Below are 23,042 nucleotides of genomic sequence, written 5' to 3'. Positions count from 1 at the left end.
CCCAAATACGTTTGTTAACTTGATTGTTTTTATTGATTAATGTAGACTGCCTAGAAGCCTGATTAGGCGGTATAATAACTTGTTATAGGTAAGCAACTTTGCTTTCTCTGGTTAGGAAGGTCCTGAGTTGTAGCTCAGTTGCTTTCAAAAGGCTCTGCAATACTAAATGAATAAATGGAAGATAACTGTATATATCAGATTTTAGGCTTCTAGTTATTTTCTTCTTCCCATGGGCTCTTGGGAGTCTATTTTGGTTTTTGTTTTGCTGTTCTGCTTTGTACATAGAAATACTGGTTAACTCGGAGCTGCACAAGTCCTTTATAGGGTGACATCACTCAGTTGCCCAGTCTCCACGCTATCTGCTGGTAGAAGAGTGTTTACCCACTCAGGAATGTTCTGGAGAGACTTGAGGACATTTAGCAAATAAGATCTAATTTCTCCTTTTTGATGCTAACAGAACTGGGTGGGTTGGGTAACTGAAAAGTGGCATTCATGATATAACTAGTTGGCAATTTTTTAATGCAGAGTCTTACTGATTGTATCTTGGGGGGGTTGGGTTGGGTGTATGTGATGTTTTTCAGAAGAGTCATCAAAGTTGGAAGAAGGAGCCAGTAAAGAGGACCTCCAAGAGACTGAGAAGGAGTCAAAGCCAGCAAGTGAGGTGACCGAGGTGAGTAGTAAATCAGCATCTTTATACTTGCTTGTCCAGAAACCTGTGTTGCACTATTCTATAGACTGGACCAGATGAAAAATTGCCTTTTCTTTAATGTCCCCCTAGACTGGCACAGGATGGATGTTTTATGCTCCTCTGCCAGCAGGTGGAGACTGAGAACACATTGACTTTTGGCAGTATACTTCTTCCTCTGAATTTGCGTATTCAGTATCTGCCGATTCGGTTATTTGCGATTTTTTTTTTTTTTTTTTTTTTTTTAAAAAGCTAATTCTGGACCTTCCCTGCCTCCCTTGGGAAACAGCAATCACAATATGATCAAGTTCAAAGTTGAAGTAGAAATACTGAAGAGAAAGAGAACCACAGTGACAACTTTTAACTTCAAGAAAGGAAACTACGAAGCGATGGTAAGGAAGAAATTTAGGAACAGCTCAAAGAAATCGCAGACTGTAGAGCATGCCTGGTCTTTATTCAAGGACACTGTAAGCGAGGCGCAAAACTTATATATCTCCAGATTCAGAAAAGGGTGCAAAAAGAGCTGAACAAAAGACCAGGGCAAGAAGGCACCATATTCTCACTGATGGGTGACGTCACCGACGGAGCCCCAGTATGGACCACTTTAAAAGTGCATTGCCAATTTAAGTCTTTGGAAAGTTCGCTTTAGCCCACACCGTGCATGCGTGAGTGCCTTCCCGTCTGACGTAGGTACGCGGTCCCTCGGTTTCTTAGTTTCCGCGGAGCTAAGATGCGGCTTTCAACAGCTGTTGAAACTTTTCTTTTTGTTTTTAGTTTTTCTAACAAATTGACTTAAAAAAAAATAAAATTAAAATTTTCGTTTTTTCCCTCTCGTGGGTTTGGCCTGTTCGACCACCTTGGCCTCTGATTTTGACTTAGCCAGGGCCGTTTTTCCATCGATGTCCCGCCCGCAGATGGGTTTTAAAAAGTGCGGTCACTGTGCTCCGTCCATTTCAGTAACTGACCCGCATCACTGGTGCCTCCAGTGCTTAGGACCTGAGCACCATCTGGAGACTTGCTCACGCTGTTCTTCACTTCAAAAGAGAACCTTGAAGAATTATATGATCCAGCAGAAACTACTCTTCGGCGTCGCAATGGAGGGAGACTCGACACCACTGTTGACGGCGCCGTCTAAGGTGACACCGCATCATTCGACACTGACAGAAACATCTTTGGTGTCACAGTCTTCTGTGGGTAAATCAGTTAAGAAGCCCTGTCTGGGCCTCAGGTCAAAGCAGCAGTGAGCCAAGTCCTGCCGACCTTGAAAAGCCCAGAAAGCGCTCCGTTCCCATATCGGTGAGTGCCTCGTCATCGGCCTCCTCATCGCCAGAGCGTAGAGCCACACCGAAGGTACCGGTGCTTTCCCTTAAGCAAAAGATAGACAACTTGCTTAAGGAAGAACTGGTTGAGCATTTTCAAATGCTGATGCTGACACAATTACTCCCCGTGTCGACACCGACTCCTCCGGTGTCAGTTCGTCTGAGCCTTTGACACCAGTTGAACCTGCATTGGAGTTTCCATCGGTGCTGGTGCTTTCCATCAGAAAATCGGCACCATCAACTCTCCGATGCCGGTCATCATCGACACAGACATCACCTGAGTCGACTCCAGTGCGGTCCCGGAAGGCATTACAGAAGCTTAAACATTTTGAGCCTTCATCACTGAGCACTCGGCACCGGGCCCATTCTGTTCAAGATTCAGACCTGTGGGGGGGACTGTAAGCAGAACCCTCTTCTTTCTGAAGCTGAAGGTTCTTCAGATGATGACTCTCCTCACCATTCATCTCAGGAGACTCCTGTATTGTCTGAGAGGTAATCTTTTTCTAAGTTTCTTTGTGAAATGTCAGAAACTTTATCAATTCCTCTTGAAGCGTTCTAAACAGTTCCTGGAGGCCTTAGATTATGATCAACTGCCTAAGAAATTACTTAAGCTTCTTCTTCATGGCATTTTGTGGGAAACTTTTTATAAAAACCTGGAAACGCCACTTACCATCCCTGTGGCTCCTCGTAAGTTGGATTTCCTGTACAGAGTGGTTCCTATCACTGGGTTTGTTAAACTCCAACTTCGACATGAGTCTCTCCTGGTGGAATCTACATTGAAGAAGTCTTCAATGTAGTGTCTATGCCTCTGTACCCCCCTGGCAGAGAAGGCAAGGCCATGGATCGGTTTGGCAAATGCCTGTACCAAAATGCCATGCTAGGTAACCGTTCTGGCAAGTACAACTTTCATTTTTCGTTTTACCTTAAACATTTGGTAAAACAAATTTCACTTTTCCAAAAATACATTCCAGAATACAAACTTCCTGCTTTTCAGCATCATGTTTCGGCTCTGTTTAAGCTGAGGAAGTATATGGTACGTTCTACTAACAACACCTTTGAACTTACCTCCCATGCTGCAGCTATGTCCATAGCCACGAGGCACCTGGCCTGGCTTCATGTATCTGAGCTGGATGTCAACCATCAAGACAGGCTTGCAAATGCTCCTTGTCTGGGAGATGAACTTTTTGGTCCCTCTATGGACACGGCTACTCAAAAGTTATCAGCTGTGAGACCAAATGGGGGACACTGGTCAAGCCTAAGAAGAAGCCTCCACCTTCTTGTCCCTTCAGACCGGCTTCTTCTTACCAGAGAAGGTTTGCTGCTAAGCCTGCTGAGAGCTCATAACATCAGACCTCTGAGTTCTCACCATCATTCGTCAGGGCTTCACTCTATTTTCACACCCTGCCTCTAGACCAGTGGTCTCAAACTCAAACCCTTTGCAGGACCACATTTTGGGTTTCTAGGTACTTGGAGGGCCTCAGAAAAAAATAGTTAATGTCTTATTAAAGAAATGACAATTTTGCATGACATAAAACTCTCTATAGTTTATAAATCTTTCCTTTTGGCTAAGTCTTAATAATAATATTGTAATTTATAGCTAAAGAGACATATGATCAAGAACCTGCTTTATTTTACTTTTGTGATTATGATAAACATACCAAGGGCCTCTAAATAGTACCTGGCGGGCCGCATGTGGTCCCCGGGCCGCGTGTTTGAGACCACTGCTCTAGACCATCCTCGACCCTGCACAGTCCTTCCTTCTTCTGCTGAATGCCATTGAGGAAGTTCCTCTTTCTCAGCAGAACCATGGATTCTACTCCCGTTACTTCTTAGTTCCAAAGAAGACAGGAAGACCCATTCTGGATCTCAGAGCTCTCAACAAATTTCTAGTCAAGGAGAAATTTCAGATGCTTTCCCTTGCCCTACTTTATCCCCTCCTCAATCAGAACTACTGGCTATGGTCTCTGAATCTAAAGGAAACCTACACACACATCCCAATTTATCTGGCTTCCAGGAAATACCTCCGTTTTAAGATAAACCAACCACTACCAGTACAAGGTCCTTTTCTTTGGCCTGGCATCTTCTTCCAGAGTCTTCACGAAGTGCTTAATTGTAGTGGCTGCCTCTCTCCAATCACATGGCCTACAAATCTTCCCTTACCTGGATGACTGGTTAATCAAGGCTGTATCCTCTCAGGAAGTGGTCCAAGCAATGTCTCAGACCATCTCTTTTCTTCAAGTGCTAGGAATTGAAGTTAACTTTCCCACGTTGCATCTCATTCCGACTCAACATCTTCAGTTCATTGGGGCTATCTTAGACACCACTCTCATGAGAGCGTTTCTCCCTCCAGATCACCTTCAAGCTCTCATCCGCCTTTGTCAGCAACTGCTTCCTCTTCAATCCATATGTTTTATCCCATATGTTTTATCCCAATCCCTCTATCTCCTTTTTCTTCTTAAATATGTAACTTTTCCCCTCCCCTCCCATTTATCCTCACTCTCTAGTTTGTCCTGTCAATATTTTTTTTTTTTTTTTATTTATAAAATTTACACATTTATTATCAAGCATATCATCTTGTACAGAAAGTGAGATCAAGAAAACATAATAATATTATTTACTCTCAAACCTGAAAGTAATTCAAAAATAATAAAGAAAATGTACATCCTAACTTAATCACACACTAGTCCTCAAATTAGGATCCAAGATTAACAATAAGAGTAGAAATTAAATTAAAGTAAAACATTTTAACAAGAAAAATCACTTAAACTACTACTGAGAAGTGAGCTAATTATTATCACAATGGTACAGATGGTTCTACAGACTCAAGACGTTTCGCAGAAAGGAAAGCAGTCAAGTGAGCTGGATCTACAAATACATATTTCAAGGAACGATATCTTATGACACATTTACAAGGATACCTAAGAAAAAATAAACCCCTTATTTGAGTCACTCCTGGTTTTAACATTAAGAATTCCCTTCTTCTCTTCTGAGTCTCTCTCGAGACATCAGGAAATATCTGGATATGAAAACCCAAAAAGTCCTTGGCCCTATTTTTAAAGAAAAGTTTAAGAATCCAATCCTTGTCTGGGGCCAAAGCCACAGTCAATAAGAGAGTGGCTGGAATAGCCAATTCTCTATCTGATTGCTCTTAACAAAGTGAAAACGTCCAAGGGTTCTTTCTGTGGTATTCCTTCATCTTCTTTCTTTTGAGGATCCTGATTTCTTATAGGTAAACTGTCAATATTATTCATGTCCACACGATATATTTAATATACCAATTATTTTACCTTTAAATTTTTAGCCTTCCTATTTTTTAAATTCTATTGTTAATCGGCCAGATATTTGTTTGATGGTCGGTATATTAAAATTAAAAAACTTGAAACTTGAAATTTAAGATAGGCCTAAAAACCTTCTTATTCTGTGACGCATTTACCAGTGCTTAGACTTATCTTCTTTCCTTTTTCTTTCTAAGCAACCAACCGCTTTAATAAAGCGACCCCACCCCATATGTTTTATCCCAATCCCTCTATCTCCTTTTTCTTCTTAAATATGTAACTTTTCCCCTCCCCTCCCATTTATCCTCACTCTCTAGTTTGTCCTGTCAATATTATTCATGTCCACACTATATATTTAATATACCAATTATTTTACCTTTAAATTTTTAGCCTTCCTATTTTTTAAATTCTATTGTTAACCGGCCAGATATTTGTTTGATGGTCGGTATATTAAAATTAATAAACTTGAAACTTTATACCCTCAAGGCCTTCATCATCTTCTCTGCCCCCAAGTTCTCCTCCTTCACATAGACAATCAAGTAACAATGTACTACATAAACAAGCAAGGAGGCATGGACTCTCTCCTTTTATGCCAGGAGGCCCAGAAGATCTGGACTTGGGCGACGGCTCGCAACCCTTTCTTAAAGGCTGTCTACATTCAAGGGGAGAAGAATTCCCTAGTAGACAACCTAAGCAGAATTTGTCAATCATTTTCACGATTGCATGCTTATGCCTAATGAGTCCAGGGAAAAGCCATTTGGGAATCCCAAGGATTATCTGCTTTACTGTTCAACATACTGGCTGGCAAGCAACTGCATGGGGGATCTTATTCCGTTTCAAAGTCAGGTGTTCTCAGTCTCCATATGCTGGTAGATTTGCATAACCCAAGTATCTGGACTGATTTGGAGTGCCTAAAGGAAAGATAATTAGAAGGTAAGACCTAAATCTCCTTGTTCTCCACCCCTGCATGGATAAACGTATTAGGCACATGGGATCTCTCAGAGAGAGAAAGAGATAATGGTTACTGCGGATGGGCAGACTAGATGGGCCATTTGGCCTTTATCTGCCGTCATGTTTCTATGTTTCTACTAACCAATGGTTCCTTCCAAACTTCATCTAGACGGTTTTCTTAGTGTGGTTCTGGCTGTTTAGCTGTAAAACTTCTTAACTGGTAGAGAGAACTGTTTGCTGAATGACAACGCTGCCTAGATCTTGCACAGCCAAGAGAGTGGCCTAGTGATTTGAGCTGCTGCCTCAGCACCCTGAGGTTGTGAGTTTGATTCCAATTGCAGCTGTTTGTGACTCTGGGCAAGTCACTTAACACTTCATTGTCCCAGGTACAAAATAAGGATCTGTCTAAAATAATAATATAAATGTTCTATAAGTCCCATCTTCTTTACCCTTTACCTTTACCATGCAGGCTGATGTGAAGTAACTATGTAATGTTGGTTTACTTTTACACCATTCACATCTTCTGTAGCATTTCCTCCTCTACTTCAGGTTGTTGAATTTCTGTTGCTCCCTTCTTTTAAACAGGCTGTAGCACCTGTGGAAGAGGTGAAATCTCCAGTAAAGCCATCGGAAGTTGAAGAGAAGACTGTGGAGGACGCAGAACTGAAGGAAAAGACTGAGGCAGAACCTATGGAGACAGATGGGAAAGGTGCTGAAGGAGAATGGAGTAGGGAGATAGGCAAAAGTGATGTATATCCAACAAGCTGCTGTTGCTTCTATCTCTTCAGTATCACCAAAATTCACCCCTTCCTCTCTGAGCACACTACCCGGACCCTTGTCCAAGCTCTCGTAACCTCACGCTTGGATTTCTGCAATCTACTCCTAACTGGTATCCCTCAGTGTCACTTGTCCCCCTTGCAATCTGTGCAAAACTCTGTTGCATGACTTATCTTTTACAACCTCGCTATGCTCATAAGAACATAAGAAGTTGCCTCCGCTGAGGCAGACCATAGGTCCATCCTGCCCAGCGGTCCGCTCCCGCGGCGGCCCATCAGGCCCATCCCCTGAGTAGTGGTCTATACCTATCTATACCCTTCAATCCCTTTTTCTTCTAGGAATCTATCCAAACTTTCTTTGAAACCATTTAATGTTTTTTTGTCTACAACAGCCTCTGGAAGCACGTTCCATGTATCCACCACCCTCTGAGTGAAAAAGAACTTCCTAGCGTTTGTTCTAAACCTGTCCCCTTTCAATTTCTCCGAGTGCCCCCTTGTACTTGTGGTGGTCCTTAATTTGAAAAATCTGTCCCTGTCTACTTTGTCATGTCATGTCACCCCTCTCCTTAAGTCACTTCACTGGCTCCCTATCTGCCATCGCATACAGTTCAAGATCTTATTGCTGCCCCTCAATATCTCTCCTCGCTTCTCTCTCCTTACACAGAGAGCTCCGTTTCTCAGATAAGTCACTCTTAACGTTACCCTTCTCCTCCTTTGCTAATTCCAGACTTCGTTCCTTTCATCTAGCTGCCCCCTATGCCTGGAATAAATTACCCAAGTTTGTCTGTCAGGCCCCTTCCTTTCCCTTGTTTAAAAGCAGACTGAAAAATCCACCTTTTGATATAGCTTTCAATCCTTAACCCTATTCCTCTGCCCTCCCACCCAGCCAGCTGATTAACCTTTCCCCTTAACTGTATCCATGACATCCTGTTTAGATTGTAAGCTCTTTGGAGCAAGGACTGTTTTCTTCCTCTTTGTGACTCTGTACAGTTCTGTGTGCATCTGGTAGCACGATAGAAATAATTAATAGTAGTAGTAGAAGGTTTGAGGAGCTCTAGTAGGAGGAGTGAATGGTTAGATTAGCACAAATAATTGTAAAGGCCATTGAAGGTGAAAGTGGGATCTGTTCTCTTAAAAAATGTCTGCATATGTTGTGTTTTTGCAGCCGAAGGAGAGAAAGTGGAGGAGAAACCAGTAGCTGAAGTCCCTGTCACAAACATGGAAGAGAAAAAGGGTAAGAGATGAATTCACTGGGCTGAATCCAGTAATAGAGGGGAAAGGACTTGTCATATTAGGCTGAGATTCACCAGTGATGTCTCTTCCAGGGGAGAAGGATGAGAGGGAGATGAAAGAGGTTAAGCTGCCAAATGGAGAAACCCCAAAGGAGTCTGCGGAGGAGAAACAGAAGAGAGCGGCAGCTGCGGCAGCAAAACAAAGATTCATGTTCAATATTGCAGATGGAGGTTTCACAGGTAGAAGGAGTAATTGGCTTCTGCAGTTCTGCTGTGCCTCCCACCCCCAAATGAGCATTTCAGATCTTTACTTTTAGAAAAAGAGGAAAGCTAATTCAGGTATTTCTTCTTTATCTTCTGACTTTCTAAAAGCAAAGATCAAGTTTTGCTTAGAAATGTAAATGTAATTAAGTCCGGGAGGGGGAGGTTGGGAGTATGAGAGGATAATACATTTGGATATATTAGATTGAGGGTCAATATAGAAATTTTATATGTTGAATATTGTGATTGTTTAGGAGGGAGGGGGGAATTAATTCTGAAATAGATATTAATAGAGCATTAAGTGTGGTATTGAAGAAAATGTTGTATTTTATTGTTATACTTATTGTAAGTTTTGAAAATAATAAAGAATTGGAAAAAAAGAATAAAAAAAAAAGAGAAATATAATTAAGTCCTTCAGAGCAAAAGCAGGCTATACTCCCCTTTGGAAATCTGCTTATTTCACTTTTTTCTCTCATTAGAGCTTCACTCTCTGTGGCAGAATGAGGAGAGGGCAGCAACTGTTACTAAGAAAACCTATGAGATATGGCATCGGCGGCATGATTACTGGCTTTTGGCTGGCATCATTACGTATCCTTTTTAATGCATCTTTAACTTGCATAGGAGGGGTTGGGATGCACCCAAGGGATAGGAAGAAGGAGGATAAGTGTTGGAAGATATCAACAGTTGATTGAGACGGGAGGGAAATTATGATGATGATGTATGGTTTGGTGTTAGATTTTCCTAAGCTTCTATCTCTTTAGTCACGGATATGCCCGCTGGCAGGACATCCAGAATGATACACGCTATGCCATTCTTAATGAGCCCTTCAAGGGAGAGATGAACCGTGGAAACTTCCTGGAGATCAAAAACAAGTTCTTGGCACGACGCTTCAAGGTTAGAGTTCTTGTCGAATCCTGCTGACAGCTGCTCTGCTGAATCACAGCCATGAAGAGTCCTCCTTATATTTTGTGTCCTCCTGTTTCTTCATATTTAGAATTGAAAAAATTTGATTGCTGATTGGAAAGCTCCTTACTTTTAGCCTCACTTTCTGCATCTTTATATAATTGTGTGCAGCATTTCATTTTTGTGTATAAATGCTCTTCTTCTTTAGCAACTCTCCAGACCGGAATAGTACATAAAAGGTACATTCCCCTCATCCGATGCCATAAACGAGATGGAACAATGGATGACAGATTTCAAGCTCAAACTTAATCCAGAAAAAACAAAATTCTTTGTTGCCTCTCCTCACCCGCTTGACAACAAAACCTCACTATGCATCATTGAACTCAATTACCCTCTTCAGCCCACCATGAAGATACTAGGGGTAACCCTGGATCAATGCCTAACCATGAAAGACCAGGTGGACACCGTAATCAGAAAGGGTTTTTTCACTCTCTGGAAACTCAGAGCCATTAAATCTTATTTCGATACGTCAGCATTCAGAATCCTGGTGCAGTCCCTCTACTAAGTCAACTTGACTACTGCAACATAGCCTATTTAGCAATCTCCCAAAAGAATATGCGACGTCTTCAAATAATACAAAATGCTGCGGTCAGACTTATCTTCGGGCTGAAGAAATTTGATCACGTGACACCTTTTTACCGGCAGTTGCACTGGCTGCCGACGGAAGCACGTGTAAAGTTTAATTCTTTAGCACTCTCCAGACCAGTAGAGGTTAATCTTTACGAATGGGTATATATCCAATCATGACCAGCAGGTGGAGACTGAAAACAAAACTGTGGGACAATATATAATATACTCCCTTCTCTATTTACTTCAGTCTTCTTTCAGTCTCCAGCAGGTGTTGAGTGATCTGTATCCATCTCCCTTGATAGGGCTGTTGGAATTTGTTTAGGGGGTTTATATTCCCTGTTTTTGGCCGGACGGAGCTTGGGCGGGCCCTGTTTGGGGGTCCGTCCGATCTCGGGGGGTGTCAAACCCAGCGGGTCTCGAGCAGGGTCCCTCCCCCCACTTCCTCCACCTCCCCACATTTTTTTAGAGGAGCCTCAGCAGTAAGCCTTGCCCCCTAAATCAAGCAAGGCATATTGCTTCGAGAGCCTGTGGAGTCTGTTCTGTAAAAAAAAAAAATTTTTTTTTTAAAAATCCTGACGTAGTGCTGGTCTGGAGGGTTGTTTCCCTTTAAGAACACTGTATTTTACTGTATTTTTCATCTAACCGGCACTTTATTTCTAGCTAGGTCGCGTATGGAGCAATGAGCACTTCAAAAGGGAAAAAGTGTTCATTGTGCTCCAGGCTCGAGGCCGGCCTGTGCAAGCGGTGCGGTGGAGGAGCTCCGTCGGCAGCGGCTGCAGGCGGCCAGAGCTCCCCGCCGATGGTGCCTTGCGAGTCGGCTGGGAGCAGTGGGGAAGCCCGGTCTTCCCCAACCACCCACGGAGGGATTCCCCGAGCCGGATTGTTGGGGATTCCCTCTCAGCTGATTTTTTGACAGCTGATGCCGACTTGCCTGTTTTAGCGGCTGGGACTGTTCAGGTTTCTCAGCCGCTACAGGCTATGGAGGGAGCATTTTTGGCGGGAAAGTTGCCATTTTCAGTCTGGCCCCTCCATTTTGTCTTCCACCTCAGGTGACCTTCCCCCTGTATTGGAAAAACAGGGGCAGGTTTCTGCTGGGTCCCCTGGGGAGTTTTTCCCCTGATTTCTTTTTTTCTTTGTGCAGAGCCTATTTTCAGGTGGCTGGGGGTCCCTGATGCGCCCAGGGGGTTTCGGGGAGGGGGGTTTCCTCCGCACTTCCTGCGGCTTTGCCTCTCTCATCTGTTGTGGCGTCCTCTCCTCCTCCTCCCTCATCCAAGCGTCCGCAGGTGTTTTGGAACGAGGATTTATGGTCTGAGTTCAAGTTCAAGTTTATTAGTATTTGATGAATCGCTTATTCGGTTTGCTAAGCGATGTACAAAATTATTTAAAAAAGTAAAATTACAAAAAAGACAAACCAAATGACAAAATTCTTGAAGACAGGACAAACTTGAATTGGGAGGAAAGGAGGGGAAGTTACAACTCTTTTTAGAAGAAATATAGAAAAAGAAGAGTGTCGGTCTGGATGAGGACCTGGACCCTTTTGAGGATTTCCAGGACCCTCTCGAGGGGACGGCTGCTGGCGGTGAGTTGTCGGGTTTCCCGTCCTCCGGCGAAGAGGCGTCCGTGGTGCGCCTTTTTCAGAGGGATGAGCTAGCGGACCTGATTCAACAGGTTTCTTCGGTGTTGCGTTTTGAGGATGCGCCGCCGGAGACTCCACATGTGGGGGACCCTCTGCTTCGGGGGATCCGTACCGTTTCCCGCTCTTTTCCCATGCATCAGGATATTCGGGATATTGTACTGGAACAGTTCAGTTCCTGTTCAGTTCCTGTTCTCGTCTCCAAGCCGCTCCGCGGAGCTAAGAAGACGCGTCTTTTCAACGATAGTTGAAATCTTTTTTTCGCTGCCTTCCCTTTTGCGGGTTCGGGCTGGCGGGGCCTACTCTTCCACCTTGGCACAGACTTCGATTTTGCCGAGGCTGTGTTCCCATCAATGTCCCGTCTGCAAACGGGTTTTAAAAAGTGTGGATGTTGTGGCGCCGTTTTGTTTGGTGCGCGTCATGGCTCATTTGTATCCCATCCCATAGGGGGATCGGGCTAAGTTAACGACGCCAGTCGTAGACGTGGTGGTCTCGGCGATTTCTAAGCGGCAGTAATAGAGGGGAAAGGACTTGTCATATTAGGGCTGAGATTCACCAGTGATGTCTCTTCTAGGGGAGAAGGATGAGAGGGAGATGAAAGAGGTTAAGCTGCCAAATGGTCCTGTCCGGGCTGGTGCCTTTTGAGTATTTGAGTGCCTGATCGTTTTAGGACCTTACTCTTAAGGCGGTCTTGGTGGCTATTACTTCTGCTAGATGTGTTATGGAGCTGCAGGCCCTCTCTTGTAGGTCTCCCTTCCTGGAGTTTTTTAGGGAGCGGGTAGTGTTGAGGCCTGTTCCTTCCTATCTGCCAAAGGTAGTTTCCCCTTTTCATGTCAATCAGGCATTGGTCCTCCCGGTGTTGGGTAGTTGGGAGGGTTCTTCTGAGCAGAAACAGTTGCGCAAGCTAGATGTCTGTCGGGTTCTTCGCTCTTATGTGTAGAGGACCCAGGAGTTCAGGAAATCAGATCATCTCTTTGTCCTTTTTGCGGGTCCTCGTAAGGAGGATGGTGCTTCTAAGGCTACCATTGCACGTTGGATCAAAGATACTATTGTGTCCACATATCTTCTTCAGAAAAAGCCTGCTCCAGAATTTCCCAAGGCTCTTTCCACTCGGGGGGGGGGGGGGGGGGGGGAGGGGGGTCAGGCGGCATCTTGGGCAGAGTCTTCACTAGTACCTCCATTGGACATTTGTAAGGCTCCATTGGTCTTCCTTGCATTCCTTTATCAGGCACTACCATGTGGACATTCAGATGCGTCGGGATGCGGTGTTTGGTGAATGGGGACTGCTTTGGTACATCCCGCTTGTAAGATACCTGTACCGGTCTGGAGAGTTGCTAAAGAAGGAGAAATTATGTTCTTACCTGCTAACTTACTTTCATTTAACCTCTCCAGACTGGTATAGGACCCTACCCTGTCTGTTGTTGTGTTGTTATTGTAGCTGTTGAGTGTGCAGATTTTGGTTTTTCTGCGGGTGTATTTTTCTAGGGTTGGGGAGAATTGAAGAACAGCGGCTGTGGCTCGGCTGGCATAGCTGGTGAGCTGTGGGGACACTTTCTTCCTGGGATCACTCCTTTGCATTTTCCAACAGAATTTGGGTATATTAGTTACTCCTGTTTGGAATCTTGTTTATTTCTGTTTCCAGTTCTTAGTTGTGCTTGGCTATTTGGCAGACTGATAGGAATAAGGGAAGGTATCTCTTATTCCACAGTTTTGTTTGTCTCCACCTGCTGGTCATGATGAGATATACTGTATACGCTTGTAAAGAGGCTAAAAGAAAGTAAATTAGCAGGTAAGACCCTAATTTCTCCTTATGTATTTATAGTCACTAAACAGCTGTGTTTTATTATGTTGTGATTTTCATGTTTTTGATGTTTGTTTGCTGTACTGCACTTAGACTCCTGACGCAGGCATATTTACCAGCTAATTTAGCCATTGGAGCTGCAGTATCTATGTCCTTTGTGGCCCACACCTGTCTAGCTCAGCTACAAAGCCTTTTCCTCAGCTTTTGTAGGCTGGGATGGACTACATGGCAGATGGCTTCTATGACCTGGCAAAGGTGTCGGCGTATTCTATTTCAGCCCACCGAATGCTCTGGGTTTGGCAGTGGGCTGGTAATTCCACCTCCCCAGGCAACTCTGATGTGGCTACTTTTTCCGGGGCAGTTGTTTGGCAAGGATCTGGTTGAGCTTATGAATTCGGTAATGGACCATCACCCAAAGACCTTGCCAGATAGTAGAGCACGGCCCAAGGGTGCTACGCATCCTCCCTTGTGTGGCTCCTGCTGAAATTTCTGTGACTACAGGCAAGATTCTCCATACTTTTCGAAGATATTTTCTCAGGGTTCCAGGCTACAAGTGCGCTCTGTCTACCGCCTCTCTTCCTGCCTGACTTGCCTGTACGACCCAATGTTGCCAGGGAGCCGTGGACCCCTCTGTGGATAGGGGGTCTGGTTCTCGGAGTTTCGGCCTGCCTGGCTGCACATTATTAAAGTCCAGTGGGTCGTGGATTTGCCCAGCCTTTGTCAGACTAGTTCATGTCTTCTCCTGTCGGGAGCCCAGACACAATGAGCTCACTCCAGGCTGCTTTTCAGCGCTTGATGGATATTCAAGCAGTAGAGCCAAGCCTACATTTGGGTTCAGACAGATACTTTGTTTATTTTATCATTCCTAAGAGAGGACCAACAGATTGAAGATCGATTCTGATTTTGCAGCACTTCCATCCGGCTCTCAAGTTTCCTCGGTTCTGGATGGAGAGACCATGTGGTTGGTCCTTCCAGCAATGGTTCTGGGAGAATTTCTGGCTTCCCTGGATCTTGCGGAGTTGAATTTTCACATTCCCATTTTTCCAGATCATCACAGGTTTCTGCTGTTTCATGTGATAGATCAGCTTTGACAGTTTTTGGCCCTGCCCTTTGGGCTGGTGACCACACCCCGGACCTTCACCATCGTGATGATGCTAGTAGCAGCTCCTCTAGCCAGCTGGTTGCTCAGAGTGCCCTTGGAAAAGGGGTGCACTACAGTAATGACAGTGCTCCGCAAACTGGAAGGCCTGGGCTGAATAAAAAAAAAGAGCCATCTGGCAGTCAGTGGAATAGTCGATACGGCAGCGGTTCATGTTTCCTACCCAAGGCTCAAAAACAGAAGCTCTGGGCACAGAGTACCAGAGTGAGTATATAATCTCCTCTTCTTTAGCACTCTCCAGACCAGTAGAGGTTAACTTTACGAATGGGTATATATCTAATCATGACCAGCAGGTGGAGACTGAAATCAAAACTTTGGGACAGTATATCCTAGCCCCTCCTCTCTATTTCCCTCAGTCTTCTTTCAGTCTCCAGCAGGTGTTGAGTGATCTGTACCCATCTCCCTTGGTAGGGCTGTTGGAATTTGTTTAGGGGGTTTGTTGTCCCTGTTTTTAGCCGGACGGAGCTTGGGCGGACTCTGTTTGGGGGTTCGTCCGACCTCGGGGGTGTTAAACCCGGCGGGTCACGAGCGGGGTCCCTCCCCCCACTTCCTCCACCTCCCCACATTTTTTTTAGAGGAGCCTCAGCAGTATCCCTTGCCCCCTAAATCAAGCAAGGCATATTGCTTTGAGAGCCTGTGGAGTCTGTTCTGTGTAAAAAAAAAAAAAAAAAAATCCTGAGGTAGTGCTGGTCTGGAGGGTTGTATCCCTTTAAGAAAACTGTATTTTACTGTATTTTTTCAACTAACCGGCACTTTTTTGCAGCTAGGTCGCGTATGGAGCAATGAGCACTTCTAAAGGGAAAAAGTGCTCATTGTGCTCCAGACGCGAGGCACTCGCGGCCGGCCTGTGCAAGCGGTGTTCAGGCCGGTGCGGTGGAGGAGCTCCGTCGGCAGCGGCTGCAGGCGCCCAGAGCTCCCCGCCGATGGTGCCTCGCGAGTCGGCAGGGAACGGTGGGGAAGCCCGGTCTTCTCCGTCCGCCCACGGAGGGAATCCCCAAACCGCCGACGGTCGGGTTTTAGAGGATTCCCTCTCAGCTGATTTTTTGACAGCTGATGCCGGCTTGCCTGCTTTAGCGGCTGAGACTATACAGGTTTCTCAGCCGCTTCAGGCTATGGAGGGAGCTTTTTTGGCGGGAAAACCGCCATCTTCTCTGTCTGGCCCCTCCATTTTGTCTTCCACCTCAGGTGACCTTCCCCCTGTTTTGACTATGCAGGGGCAAGGTTCTGCTGGGTCCCCTGCTGTGGCAGGGAGTCCCTTGGGACCCTCGGGGGGTTTTTCTCCTGACTTTTTCTTTTCTTTATGCAGAGCCTATTTTCAGGCGGCTGGGGGTCCCGGTTGCGCCCAGGGGGTTTCGGGGGGTGGGTTTTCCTCCGCGCTCCCTGCGGCTTTGCCTCTTTCGTCTGGCGTGACGTCCCCTCCGCCGCCTCCCTTGTCCAAGCGTCCGCGGGTGTCGTGGGACGAGAATTTGTGGTCGGAGGAACGGGTCGGTCTGGAGGAGGACCTGGACCCTTCGGAGGAGTTCCAGGACTCTCTGGAGGGGACGGAAGCTGGCGGCGGGTTGTTGGATTTCCCGTTCTCCAGTGACGAGGCGTCCGTGGTGCGTCTTTTTCAGAAAGATGAGCTGCCTGACCTTATTCAGCAGGTTTCTTCGGTCTTGCGTTTTGAGGACGCGCCGCCGGAGACTCCGCGTGTGGGGGACCCCCTGTTGCGGGGGATCCGTTCCGTTTCCCGCTCTTTTCCTATGCATCAGGATATTCGGGATATTATTCTGGAGCAGTGGAAAACGCCGGAGACGCCGTTTCGGCTGGCGCGCAGCATGGCTCGCCTGTATCCCATTCCTGAAGGGGATCGGGCTACGTTAGCTTCGCCGGTCGTGGATGCGGTGGTCTCGGCAATTTCCAAGCGGCATACCGTGCCTGTTGAGGGCGGTTCTGCCTTGCGGGAACCTGAGGAGCGCAAATTGGAGAGCATCCTTAAGCAGAATTTTCAGGTCTCTGCCTTTGGGGTCCAGGCGGCTATTTGTGGGGGACTGGTCGCTCGCGCCGTGTTTCGGTGGGCGGAGCGGGTCTTGGATCGAGAGTCTGACGACTGGTCTCTGGTGGATCAGGAGGTAGCGAAGATTGAGATGGCGGCCTCATTCCTCTCAGATGTTCTATATGACTTGGTGCGGATCTCGGCTAAGTCTATGGCTTTTGGCGTGGCCGCAAGGCGTGTGTTGTGGCTGCGCGCTTGGGCGGCGGATGCTGCGTCCAAAGCTAAGCTTACTAAATTTCCCTTTCGGGGGTCGTTTTTGTTTGGAGAGGATTTGGATAAGTTGATTCAGACTCTGTCGGACTCGAAAGTTCCCCGTCTGCCGGAGGACCGTGCCCGCCCGGCGTCTCGGGGGGGTGCGGCCCGGGGGCGTTTGCGGGATTTTCGCAAGTATCGCCCTGGGCGTGGGGCTGCTTCTTTCCAGTCTCCGGGCTTTTCCCGGGGTCGGTTCTTCCAGCGCATGCAGCCCTTTCGGGGGGCCCGTCGGGGGGCAGGGAATCCCTCCGCCGGTTCCCCCGCTTCCCGTCCTGCGCAATGACGCCTTGCCGGAGCCCCCTTTGGTTCCGGTGGGGGCCCGGCTGCGCAAATTTTTCCCCAAATAGGCCGAGATCACGTCCGATCAGTGGGTCCTGGAGGTGGTGCGGGACGGTTATGCCCTGGAGTTCGCCCGCTCTCTGCCGGATTTTTTCCTCGCTTCTCCATGTCAGACTCCTGTGAAGACGCAGGCGTTTCGCCAGACCCTTCAGCGCTTGCTAGATCTCAGGGCAGTTGTACCTGTGCCCCCTCCGGAGTGGGGCACGGGCAGGTATTCCATTTACTTTGTGGTGCCCAAGAAGGAGGGGACCTTTCGGCCCATCCTCGATTTGAAAGGGGTCAACAGGGCTCTCAAGATTCCCTCTTTCCGTATGGAAACTCTGCAGTCGGTCATTCTGGCGGTTCAGCCGGGGGAGTTTCTCACTTCTCTCGATCTGACGGAGGCCTACTTGCATGTTCCCATTCGGGCCTCTCATCAGCGTTTCCTTCGCTTTGCGATCTTGGGTCGGCACTATCAGTTCTGTGCGCTTCCCTTTGGGCTGGCCACGGCTCCCCGGACGTTCACCAAGGTGATGGTGGTCGTCGCGGCAGCCTTGCGGTCGGAGGGCATCCTGGTACACCCCTACCTGGACGACTGGTTAATTCGGGCAAAGTCGTTGCAGGAAAGCTCCCGGGTTACTGCTCAGGTGGTGGAGTTTCTCCGGTCGCTGGGCTGGGTGGTCAACCTTTCCAAGAGTCGGTTGGTCCCGGCTCAGCGTCTGGAGTACCTAGGGGTGCTGTTCGACACCTCCTTGGGGAAGGTCTTCCTCCCAGAGGGCCGGGTGAGCAAATTGCAATCTCAGATTCGCCTGCTTTTGGCGTCCCGGTGTCCTCGGGCGCGAGATTTCCTCCAGGTCTTGGGGTCGATGGCGGCGTCCCTGGACGTGGTGAGGTGGGCGCGGGCCCACATGCGTCCTCTCCAGTATGCTCTGCTCCGGAGGTGGTCTCCCCAGAGGCACGGGATGGATGTTCCGGTTCCCCTGCGAGGCTTGGCGCGCTGCAGTCTGCGTTGGTGGCTCCAGACCCCTCACCTAGTTCAGGGGGTGGGTCTGGATCTCCCGCAGTGGACGGTGCTCCTGACGGATGCGAGTCTCCTGGGTTGGGGGGTTCAGTGTTTGGGTCACTCAGCTCAGGGCACCTGGTCCGCGGAGGAGGCCGCCTGGTCGATCAACGTGTTGGAGACCAGAGCGGTCCGTCTGGCGCTGTTGGCTTTCCACTCCCTGTTGCTGGGCAAGTCGGTCAGAGTACTGTCGGACAATGCCACAGCGGTGGCTTATGTCAATCGTCAGGGGGGCACCAAGAGCACTCAGGTGGCGCAGGAGGCGGCTCTGCTCATGGTTTGGGCGGAATCCCATCTGCTGGACCTCTCGGCCTCTCATATAGCCGGAGTAGAAAATGTTCAGGCAGACTTCCTCAGTCGTCACTTCCTAGATCCCGGAGAGTGGTGTCTCGGCGCCGAGGCGTTTCAGTTGATAGTGCAGGCTTGGGGGCAGCCCCTGATGGACCTGATGGCCACGGGTGGCAACGCCAAAGTGCCCCGCTTCTTCAGTCGTCGCAGGGACGGTCTGGCCGAGGGTCTGGATGCTCTGGTCCAGCGGTGGCCAACGGAGGGGCTGTTGTATGTGTTCCCTCCTTGGCCGCTGGTGGGCAGAGTGCTTCTTCGCATTGTTTACCATCCAGGTTTGGTGGTGCTGGTGGCGCCGGATTGGCCTCGCCGTCCGTGGTATGCGGATCTGGTGAGGCACCTGGTTGCGGATCCTCTTCCTCTGCCTCTCTCGGACGACCTTCTGATGCAGGGTCCCATTCCCATGTTCGACCCGTCTCCCTTCTGTCTTACGGCGTGGCTCTTAAAAGGGGTCGCCTTAGCAAGAAGGGATATTCAGACAAGGTGATCTCTACACTGTTGGGGTCCCGGAGGCTTTCTACCTCTCGGGCTTATGTGCGGGTTTGGCGTCTATTTGAGGAATGGTGTCGGGCGCGGGGAGTGACCTCTTTTCGCGCTTCTCTGCCTAACATTCTGGAGTTCTTGCAGGATGGCCTGGATAGAGGCCTGGCTTGGTCTTCTCTCCGGGTTCATCTTGCGGCCCTGTCGGCTTTTCGAGGGTTAGTGTCAGGTCAGCGTTTATCGGCTCTTCCTGATGTGATTCGGTTTTTGCAGGCGGCCAAGTTGCTTAGGCCTCCCCTACGGCCCTCGGTTCCCTCTTGGGATCTTAATCTGGTTCTCTCTGTTTTGGTGCGTCCGCCTTTCGAGCCTTTGGACGTCTGTTCTTTGAAGGACCTTACTTTGAAGGCGGTCTTTTTGGTGGCCATTACTTCTGCTAGGCGTGTTTCTGAGCTGCAGGCTTTCTCTTGTAGGGCTCCCTTCTTGGAGTTTTCTAAGGAGCGGGTCGTCTTGCGGCCTGTTCCTTCCTTTCTGCCTAAGGTTGTTTCTCCTTTTCATGTCAATCAATCGGTGGTTCTCCCGGTCTTGGGTGGTCGGGAGGGCTCTTCTGAGCAACGGCAGCTGCGCAAGTTGGATGTCGGTCGGGTCCTTCGTTCTTATGTGCAGCGGACCCAGGAATTCCGGAAGTCCGATCATCTCTTTGTCCTCCTGGCGGGTCCTCGTCGGGGAGCTGGCGCTTCTAAGGCTACTATTGCGCGCTGGATCAAGGAGACGATTGCTTCCGCTTATCTTCTGAAACAGCAGCCTGTTCCGGAGTTTCTCAAGGCTCATTCCACTCGGGGTCAGGCGGCTTCTTGGGCTGAGTCGTCGCTCGTGCCTCCTGTGGATATTTGTAAGGCTGCGGTTTGGTCCTCCTTGCATTCCTTTGTTCGTCATTATCGGGTTGATGTGCAGGCGCGTCGGGACGCGGTGTTCGGTGAACGCGTACTGGTATCGGCCCTTCGGGGGTCCCGCCCGTGAGAGGGACTGCTTTGGTACGTCCCATTCGTAAAGTTAACCTCTACTGGTCTGGAGAGTGCTAAAGAAGGAGAAATTAGGTTCTTACCTGCTAATTTACTTTCTTTTAGCTTCTCCAGACCAGTAGAGGTCCCCACCCTGTCTGTTGTTGTTGTTGTTGTTGGGGCTGTTGCGCGGGCAGTTTTTGGTTTTTGCTGCGGGTTCTAGTATTTTTCTAGGGCCGGGGTGAATTGAAGAACAGCGGCTGTGGCTCGGCTGGCTTAGCTGGCGAGCTTTGGGGACATTCTTCCTTCGGGAATTTCTCCTCTGCATTTTCCAACAGCATTTTGGGTTTGTTATTTGTTACTCCTTTCGGAGTATTGTTTTTTCTCTCTGTTGTTTTCCAGTTCTTGGTTCTGCTTGGCTATTCGGCAGACTGAGGGAAATAGAGAGGAGGGGCTAGGATATACTGTCCCAAAGTTTTGTTTTCAGTCTCCACCTGCTGGTCATGATTAGATATATACCCATTCGTAAAGTTAACCTCTACTGGTCTGGAGAAGCTAAAAGAAAGTAAATTAGCAGGTAAGAACCTAATTTCTCCTTATTGCTTGTCTCCTTGGATTTCCTTTTTTGGACCTTACTTTATCTGCTCGTTGCTGCCTTTTTCTAGGGCATAGGGCTGTTGGCAAATAACCCGTTAATTTTGGAGTGGTCTAGTTGGACACAAGGAGAGAAAATGAGGTAATACTAAATGTTTTCCTTTCCCCGACAGCTCCTGGAGCAGGCACTGGTAATCGAGGAGCAGCTCCGCCGGGCGGCATACCTGAACATGTCTGAGGACCCTTCACATCCATCCATGGCATTGAATACACGATTTGCAGAGGTGGAGTGCTTGGCAGAGAGTCACCAGCACCTCTCCAAAGAATCTATGGCTGGGAACAAGCCCGCCAATGCTGTCCTGCACAAAGGTAACGACCGGTAACTAGCGCCCAGGCTTTTTTTCTTCATATGACATGTACTTATAATTAACTGACAGAAGCTGTGATAGCTGTTGCTGTGGGGAAGGTGGTCTTTAACTGGAAGCGCTTGGGTATAAGCACTGAAGAATGATGGTGTATACAGTAAGTACCTTTTAGTACCTGAAGCTCTGCTTACAAACTCTATTTTGTTGTATTATGGGAACAGCAAGAGGAAAATTATTGAGGTGCTTTTAGAAGGGGTTTGAGAGTAGGGTGGAATCGTTCTTAAATTTCCCTTCTAAGTTACTGTGTGGCATTGCTTCCTCTTTGCTGTTTAGCACTGAGATTTTGACAAAGTTCTTGTTACACAAGAAGAGAGGAAGAGCACAGCAGTGGTAGACACAAAGCATTAATCTGCTTAGGGAGCAGAGAGAGAGATGCAAGGTGTTTGCCAGCATAGGAGACAAAGCAGGAGGAAGCAAGATGGGACAGAAATGGTTTCTGCAATATAGTTGGTGCTTTGTGAGATGCACTGGCTACTGAAATTAACTGTTCTTATGTACCCACACTCTTTTGTAGTTCTGAAGCAGCTGGAGGAGCTACTCAGCGACATGAAGGCAGATGTGACGAGGCTTCCAGCCACTATTGCCCGGATCCCACCCGTGGCTGTTCGCCTGCAGATGTCGGAGAGAAACATTCTTAGTCGGTTAGCAAACCGGAGCAATGAGCCACAACCTCAACAGGTAAGAACAGATGGGTCTTGGGGTAGGTGTGATAGGGAAGGCTTGTTTATTTTTAATGCTGGGGAATTCACTGTGAGGGCTTTTGGAAGGGGGGAGTGATCCGGGTTAGAGCAGGGAAACTTATAAGAGATTAGTGAACGTGGTTCCCAGACAGTCCTGCTGAACATGAAGTGAAGTAAAAGGAGAGATTTTTTTTTTGTTTTTCTTATCTGGTGCCGGTTATCACCTCTCTGCTCCTTACATTTTTGTCTTGGTCTTCCCTCTAGCCTCTGCAGGTGGCACAGCAGCAATGATGGTGTCATCTCCCCCCTCAGTGAGGTGGGCTGAAGACTAGGGAGACCCTTTCTGATCCTTCTGTACATTCCTGATTGGACCAGAACCAGGATCTGACAAGTGACTGACACCTCTACATAGAATATCTGGGCTCCCCCCCTTCCCATTGGTCTTTATTTAAGTGATACTCCCTCCTTCATTCCCCCCCCCCCCATGGGAGCCACAATGATCTCAGTTTTCATTCTTTTTAATTCTTTATTAATAAAAGTGGACTTGGAACACAAGATTGTACTGTACAGCCCGAAGAGGAGGCCCCTGCGGGAAGATGTTGGGAAAAACTCTTCCTGACTTTTGCTGCGTTTTTTTCATGGTGCAAATTGTTCTCTCCCCATTTTTTGGATAACAGTGAGACTCTGTTAAAACAATGTACATTGAAAAAATATTAATAAAACAACAATAGGGTTTTTCCCTTTTTTTTCCAAAGTTGAGAGTGTTCATCTTTTTTTGTTTCTTGTGTGTTGGCCCATGAAAAAGACAAATGGTTAAAAGCAGAAAGAAGCTGGAGACACAAGGAACTCCGTCACAGACTTACCTACCTCTGTCATACTTTTTAATAAGAAATAGATAATAAAAAAGCAGAAAAATTGGAAGAAATGTTTTCCTGTTGTGGTGCCTTTTTTTGAGGGGGGGGACTTGATTCTCTGTTGACAAACATGAGGAATAAGCTGCACAGGTGGGTGACATCCTGAGGTACAACTTGAAGACCTCAATGTCTGTATCTTTGTGGAAAGGAGGGATGAGGGCTATGATACCTTTTATCTATTTAAACTAATCTGCTTCAGAAACAGGGAAGCAGTAGAACTAGGTCATGAATTGAGCTTGCAGGGTGGCAGACATAGGAGCAAGGTCAGAAAATGACAGGAATCCCCTCCTGCAGGAAGTTGTGAAGACAAAAGCAG

General features: G+C 47.5%; 1 protein-coding gene across 4 annotated transcripts in view; it reads left to right on the top strand.

Annotated features, from left to right (window-relative positions):
- CHD4 (chromodomain helicase DNA binding protein 4) overlaps window positions 1-22,726 on the top strand; it is a 112,823-nt gene extending 90,097 nt beyond the window's left edge. For 3 of the 4 annotated variants that reach the window (XM_033924119.1, XM_033924117.1, XM_033924118.1), the window contains exons 31-39: window positions 582-670; window positions 6,816-6,939; window positions 8,172-8,240; window positions 8,332-8,478; window positions 8,979-9,087; window positions 9,261-9,393; window positions 20,881-21,076; window positions 21,647-21,810; window positions 22,077-22,726. In XM_033924119.1, coding sequence (XP_033780010.1) covers window positions 582-670; window positions 6,816-6,939; window positions 8,172-8,240; window positions 8,332-8,478; window positions 8,979-9,087; window positions 9,261-9,393; window positions 20,881-21,076; window positions 21,647-21,810; window positions 22,077-22,103 — 1,058 coding nt within the window. In that variant the 3' untranslated portion in view covers window positions 22,104-22,726. Of the gene's footprint in view, window positions 1-581; window positions 671-6,815; window positions 6,940-8,171; window positions 8,241-8,331; window positions 8,479-8,978; window positions 9,088-9,260; window positions 9,394-20,880; window positions 21,087-21,646; window positions 21,811-22,076 lie in introns of all 4 variants that reach the window. The other variant, XM_033924120.1, reaches the window with a different exon arrangement.
- The last annotated feature ends 316 nt before the right edge of the window (window positions 22,727-23,042 follow it).

The sequence above is a fragment of the Geotrypetes seraphini genome, chromosome 16, assembly GCF_902459505.1.
Source record: "Geotrypetes seraphini chromosome 16, aGeoSer1.1, whole genome shotgun sequence".
NCBI lineage: Eukaryota > Metazoa > Chordata > Amphibia > Gymnophiona > Dermophiidae > Geotrypetes > Geotrypetes seraphini.
This window is presented reverse-complemented; position numbering and strand designations above follow the sequence as displayed.